The 7,287-nt window shown below is 42.0% G+C and overlaps 1 protein-coding gene across 1 annotated transcript in view; it reads left to right on the forward strand.

The window, feature by feature from the left end:
- Window positions 1–5,209, forward strand: part of HDAC1 (histone deacetylase 1) — a 43,215-nt gene extending 38,006 nt beyond the window's left edge. Inside the window, exons 13-14 of the mRNA XM_077482004.1 lie at window positions 2,613–2,661; window positions 4,391–5,209. Coding sequence (XP_077338130.1) covers window positions 2,613–2,661; window positions 4,391–4,418 — 77 coding nt within the window. The 3' untranslated portion in view covers window positions 4,419–5,209. The remainder of the gene's footprint in view (window positions 1–2,612; window positions 2,662–4,390) is intronic.
- Window positions 5,210–7,287: the final 2,078 nt, after the last annotated feature.

The raw sequence follows: 7,287 nt of genomic DNA on the forward strand, positions 1-7,287 counted from the left end.
AAGTCCTAGGGATTGTGGGATTTGTAGTTTCTTCACAGGAGGTGTCAGCTTTTAGCCTACAAACGGAGGTCATGCATTATCTGTGCAGTGCCATGTGGCTTGCTTTGTTTCAAAGAAACAAACATCTGGCACTGATGTATTCTACTGTAGACTGTCTGTACAAACCTACAAATTATACCATTAATATACATTACCAATGTACATCTTAGACTGATGAATAGCTGGTAGGTAAATATTTTATGCCTTTTAAGAGGTTCAGGATGGACTATGATTTCCTTCAGTATCTTTGCTACCTCTAGTGATCAGGAAGATCATCAGGACCAAGATGAACTCCGTTTCATAGCCCCATGTGTCCAAAACAAGAGCTGGGTCTCCACTCTGAAGTCTCTGGCTTAATTTTCAGTTGCTTCTACAGTTGTCTGGATTTATTATCACAGGGACCTGGTGTTCCATCTAGATTCTTGGCTCTTCTGCCTGATGGCCTGGAAGCTGAGAGGAGGATTCTAGGGAAAAGAGAATGTTTAGAAAGGGGGCTTACTACCCCTTTCCTTGGCTGTAAAGTATGGAAGAGATTTTTATCTTTGGCAAAAAAAAAAAAACATGCAGTCATATTCAATGCCTACAGTGCTAGATTAATTCTAGGAAGAAGTTTTTAAAAGTGGTTTATTGCCCAGTACCATTAAAGCAGGAGTCCATCGGGACTCCGCGTTTTTTTTTTTTTTTTTTTTTTTTTTTTAAAGCCAGCAGCTACAAATACTGCAGCTGCTGACTTTTAAAATAGTGACACTTACCTGTCCAGCGCGCCCGCGATGTCGGCACTCGAAGCCTATCTCTAGGTCGTCTGTCGGGTCCTGCCGCCGCCATCTTGGGTATGGGAATCAGGAAATTGAGCCTTTCGGCTTCATTTCCCGGTTCCCTACTGCGCATGCGCGAATCACGCTGCGCAATAAGGACGCTCCCCGCTGCCTCTGGGATCTGTGTGTTTCCCAGCAGGCAGCGGGGCACTTGCGGGAAGGGGCGGGCACTTGCGGAAAGGGGCGTAAGTTACGCCCCTTTCCGCAGAGAGCTTTCCCGGAAGTGGGTGCAGTTACCTGGATTATCCAGGTAACTGCACCCCCCTCCCCCCTGAAAGGTGCCGATTGTGGCACCGGAGGGGGGAGGGTTGCGATGAGTGGAAGGTCCACTTTAGGGTGGACCTCCGCTTTAATGTACAGGTGATGGCCCTTTTTGTGTTTTCTGGAAATTAGATTGACAAAGATGGTTGTATTTAGTGGTCCTATCTAGGGCTCAGTGCCTCCTAGAGTACCATAGCCTGATGGATTGGAGATATTATTTCAGCATTCATCACTTTTGAACAGTTGCTACCCGCTAGAATTGGAGCTCCTTAAGGTCAGTGGCCTCATCAGGAGAAGAGGGCAGGTGCTTTGGTGTAATAAACCTCTAATACCGAAGTATGGGCCTCAAGCCATGCTTTCGGAAAATCTATTTGGAATTGTCCAGCCAGGACTTGTCCTTTTGGAAGGAAGGTGTTGCAGGCATTCATTCTTCCCCCCCCCCCCCCCACACAAAAAAAAGGGTTTCTCCTCTCGTAGCTGTCCTGGAAGAGGAAAACCAAAGGTTACACTTACTGGTAATGGTATTTCTGAGAATCTTCAAGGTCGGCGTCCATATTCCTACCCAGATGTGTTGGTAATTATTGTATTTTTATCTAGAAATGCTCTTCCTGTAAATCAGGGATTTAGGGGGGGGCTTTTTAATTTCTTTCTGGTTTGCGTTTCCTGTTGAAGGCCAAGCCAATCGTCTCTCATGTAGCTGTCTGAAAGATTCTCAGAAATAACATTACATGTAATAATGGTTTTCTGCCATGCCTCATGGGACTTGTAGTTCTGCAGTAGCTGGAGGTCCGCTAATTGCATATCCCTGCTTTACAGGCTCCTGATATATATATATATATATATATATCTCTATATCTATATCTCTATCTATGTATATATCTCTATGTATACATACATACATACATACATACATACATACATACATACATACATTTTATAACTTTTGATATGCAGCCTTGCAGTTTAAAAATTGTACCGCCGAGATAGGATCTTGGGTCCTCTCTGCTCAGTTGCGCCCTGTCCCTTATGTTCAACACAGGGCGGGACTGGGCGTGACTGAGCAGAGCAGATTACACTCGGCTATGTATCTCGGCGGCTCACAATAAACAGGGGATCAGCATATAACACGCACACCCACGATTTTACCCTGATTTTAGGGCGGGGGGTGTTAGTGCGTGTTATACGCGATAAATACTGTGATATATACATGTTCATAGCAAAACGAGTGTGTATGTATATATGTGTGTGTGTATATATGTGTATATATATATATATATATATATATATATATATATATATATATATATATATATATATATATATATATATATATATATATATAATATATTACATTACAAATTTTTGTATTTATTTTCTCTTTCTGTATCTCAATCTGCATATAGATGTTTGTGAGAACAAATAGAAAAATGTGTTGCATTTGACATTTTTGGGTCTCTTAAAGGAGAATTGATTTCTGGTATATTTAAAACTTTGCAGATCTCAAGGAGGATGACAAACTAAAAGAAGATAAACCAGAAGTTAAACGGTAAGGACCACACTTTAACCACTTAAGCCCCGGACCAATTTGCAGCCAAAGGACCAAGCCCCTTTTTGCGATTTGGCACTGCGTCGCTTTAACTGACAATTGCGTGGTCGTGCAACTTGCCATCCCCCCCCACAAATAGAGCTTTCTTTTAGTGCCATTTGATCACCTCTGCATTTTTTGTTTTGTTTTTTTTTGTTTTTTGCGCTATACAAAAGTAGAGCGACAATTTTGAAAAAAATTCACTATTTTTAACTTTTTGCTAGAATATCCCCCAAAAATATATTAAAAAAAATATTTTTTTTTCTCAGTTTAGGCCGATACGTAAAAAAAAATCGCAATTAGTGATTATTGGTTTGCGCAAAAGTTATAGCGTTTACAAAATGGGGGATAGTCTTATAGTGTGTGTGTGTGTGTGTGTGTATATATCATTTTATTGTGATTGCGACATTATGGCGGACACACCGGAAATTTTTTTTGCTATTTTATTGCAATTTAAATGCACTGATTACTGTGTAAATGGCAGTGAAGGAGTTAACCACTAGGGGGCAGTGTAGGTGTTATGTATAACGTTGTGTGTGTGTTTTTTTTTTTTTTTTTTTTTTTTGTCGGGGGGGCATGGCCTGGCATGTGACGTCACTGATCGTCCTTCCCTATAAAAGGGAGGCGACGATCGGTGACAGCCACACGGAAGCAAGGGAAGAGTTTTGTTTACATAGACCTCTCCTTGTTCTTCAGCTCTGTGACCCGATCGTGGGACACCATCGGCGACCGGGTCCGCTGATGTCACGGAGCTCAGGACCGGGTTGGGAGCGTGGCGGCGTGCTTGTGTCCAGCCCTGCCAACGTACATCGGCGTGAGGCTGTCCTTAAGTGGTTAAAGCAGAACTCCGGGCTATGGATCTGAGAGCCAAGTTTTTGTGAGAATGGCAGCCCATTCATTTGAATTGGTTGCTGTACCTACATTTTATGCAGGAAAAATGTTTCTGCACCTTTTTTAAAACTCGGCTGCAGGGAGATTGCATGTTGCTTTTTAAAGTGGTAATAAAGTCCTCCTTTATTAATTTGTACCTACAGGTATGCCTATAATAAAGCTTACCTGTAGGTACAATGAATATCTCCTAAACGTGTACCGTTTAGGAGATGTCCATGTACGTAGAGTTCAGTGACGCCATCGGTGCACTGCGCTTTAAATAGCCAGCATGCTGGAGTATGCCATCCATTGAGAGTGCTGCGCTGCTACTGTGACGTGTGCGAGTAAGGTTATCGCAGCCCAGCAAACTGCTACAAACACAAGTGTATGTGTGTTGGAGTGTGTATGAGCTTATTTTTCCTGTTAAAGGATATGTAATTTTGTACAGCCAGTCCTGAGATACAGTCCTTCCAGAAACCTACACTCAGTTACTTTTCGACCCCAGCGTACTGATTGGGCAATACTGTTTTGGCTCATGCCTCTTATCGGCATGTTCTTCACATGCTAGCCCTTGCTGTTCCCCTTCATCAAATGACATTTAGGTGCTTACACTAGCTGCATTTTAAAAGGTGTTTTATTTATGAATATACAAGTACGTGATTTGGCAGCATCATTATATCTGCTTAGATTTCAGCTTCGATTCCATGTTAAATGTGTGTTCGATAGATTCCATACCTTCTATTCTGTTGTGGTACATGCCATTGACTGCATTAATGATGGTTTTTTTTTTTTTTTTTTTTTTCCATTCTACCTCCTGCAGGGTAAAAGAAGAGACCAAAACTGCCTGACATTTTTGAGTTTCGGATGACATCTCTAGACCAATCGATCATTATGGTCATATATTTTATATATGCCTTTGTACAGTGATACTTATATAAAATAGAATGACCTACCCAGGCTAAATTATTATTATATTGAATGGAGAGAGAGAGAAAGATTAGACGAGGAGCCTTCTTTCTTCCTCTTTGTATGTTTAGGTATTAACTCCTGTGCCCCACTTGTGTGTGTTGGGCAGTGGTTTATTCTTAAACTCAGCTTTCCTCTTAATGCAAGAAGCCTACATGAACCCTTTTCCTGTTGTACACCATTTTGTCAGTGAAGGAGCACTGGTACAGTAGATTCTTTGTATGATCTTTGGATGATGTTCAGTCTGCTCCTTTTTAATTTTAATTTTATTTTTTATGCCTTGAAGGCTACTACATCCTTGTTCCCAGGATCAGTTTGGTGAAAGAGGGGAGCCCAGGTGTCTTCCAGCTAAGGTAGTCATAGCTTCCTGGGAATGGGACATGCAGGCTCCCAACTTCCCAACACTCTTCAGGGATTCCCTGTTTGGATAATGCTGCTAAATCTACCCAATATGTTTTATGAAGCAAAAATTTTAGAAGTGGGGAAGCCGTTGCAGCTGTTACCTCAAAGGGGTTGCTATTTGGGTTTATACTTTTAACCTAACTGTGGGAGTTGAGGGGGGGGGGATATGAAGAGAGATGCTTTTGGGTTTATATGTCCCTTTTTTGTCATTGGGATTTTTTTTTTAATGGTTCTATTGTGGAGAAACTTTGTAATAAAACATTATACCAGACATTGTGGTGTGTCCATTCTTTGAATCAGTCCATTGATTGGTGGTGGGTGCCATTTCATTTAATAATTAGCTTTTGTGGGCTGGGTTTGTTACGGTCACATTCTGTATGACAGTTAGTGGCTATAAAGGTGTGGTGGGGTGTGCTAGTATACATCACATATTGGCACATTATGCATTGTGAAACTTACCTGAAAACAGTTTTCCAGCTGCATACTGTCACCACTGAAGGCGCTTCCATCTTCATTCAGATTTCCTTCAGGGTTTGTGGACATCAATGGCTGCATGTACAGTAAATGTAAGAAATTTACAGTACCTATAGGGAAGCCTATAGTAAGGCTTCCTTATAGGTAAAATTCATGCATGGGAGTTTACTCACTTTAATGCATTCTCTGCATTAAGGTAAAATACCTTCCAATACCTGTTTCCCCCACTCCGATCCCTAAACACTTTGCCCGAGTCCTCTGTCGAGAGCTGTCCCTGTCTGCAGTGCTGTTGGCTCCTAAAGAGCCATATGTCAGCTTTACCAATTTTTAGGGATGTCCAAATCCGTTTGAGAGTGTGTGATGTATTTGTGTATGGCAAGGCCAACAGGTTGTGGGTAAGTACACTCACTGTACTTGTATGCATTTGTTACTTAAATCTGCAGTTTACTGATGTTGTTTTTTTGTTTTCTTTAAAAAAAAAAAAAAAAAAAAGCTTGTTCAGCAAATAGTGTTGATGCAGTCACATTAAATAAAACGTCAGTTCTGATCTTTGAAAATGTATTGCTCTTTAGCCTTGTTACTACTTTTTTTAATATATTTTTAAGTTAATTTTATCTGTTTGATGAATAAGAGTGATTTATACCAACTGCACTGGGCAAAGTATTGTCCTCATGGTAACCAGATTCGGTATTGCCATAGTGCTGTGTACAAAATGGCTAGTTTCTAGTAGTTACTGTGGGTAACTTTTTTTTTTTTTTTTATTCTTCTGCAATTAATGGTTCCCATAGACACTATTGCCAAACATGAGCACACCTACTGTAGTTTACATGGGCAAAAGTTTTGGTTACCCCTCCAAATTGAGTTCCAGTATTTCCAGTTAAAATTACTGTTAATTGCTACAGCAGCAAACACATTTGCGTGCTTTCAACTTTGCAGCACTAGATTGGTGTAGGACCTTTTTCTGTTTCAACCTGACTGTACCCTTGTACACGGCCAGATCCTCAAAGACATGGTTTTTAAAGCTTGGTGTGTAGGTATTTGAGTAGCTTGTACAACAGCGCTGACCTTCATGCTAATGAGCAGCTTTTTTTGGGATGAATTCCAATTGCATGACAGGTCTTGCAGCCTAACATCAGTACCTGACCTCACAAATGCTGTTATAGCTGCACAATGCAGGATGGGGTGGCTTTATTCATGCCCATAAATTTGGAATGGGATGTTTTTAATAATGCTTGTAAAAGGATGGGATGATAAAGTGTCTACAGTCTTTTAGCCTAAGGCCTTGTGCACACGGGACTTTAACCAGTTGCCGACCGCCGCACGCCGATGTACGTCGGTACAATGGCACGGGCAGGCATAAGGACATACATGTACGTCCCTTGCCTCCCGCGGGTCGGGGGCCCGATCGGGCCCCCGCCCGGTGCCTGCGGCGGTCGGTATTCGTGCGGGAGCGATCCCGGACGAGGGGACGGCCATTCATTCATGGCCACCCCCTCGCGATCGCTCCCGACGAATAGAAATCCCCGGTGACATCACTTCCTCTCCTGTAATGTAAACACAGGAGAGGAAGTGATGTATTCTCTCCTCCGTGTCGGTATTTTTCGTTCCGACACGGTGGAGAGCGGATCAGTAAGTTGCACCAACACTCACACACACAGTAGAACATGCCAGGCACACTCACACCCCCCCTTTACCCCCCGATCACCCCCCCAATTACCCCTGCCCCCCAGTCACAGTGACACCAATGTCATTTTTTTTTTTTTTTTTTTTTTTTTTTGCATTGGTGTCATTTGTGACTGTAATAACTGTTAGGGCAGTTAGAGTTAGCCCCCTTTAGTTCTAATGTACCCCCCTAACCCCCCCAATAAAGGTTTA

Source organism: Lithobates pipiens, unplaced genomic scaffold (genome assembly GCF_037356315.1).
Source record: "Lithobates pipiens isolate NorthernLeopardFrog02 unplaced genomic scaffold, aLitPip1_a1.2 Scaffold_16, whole genome shotgun sequence".
NCBI lineage: Eukaryota > Metazoa > Chordata > Amphibia > Anura > Ranidae > Lithobates > Lithobates pipiens.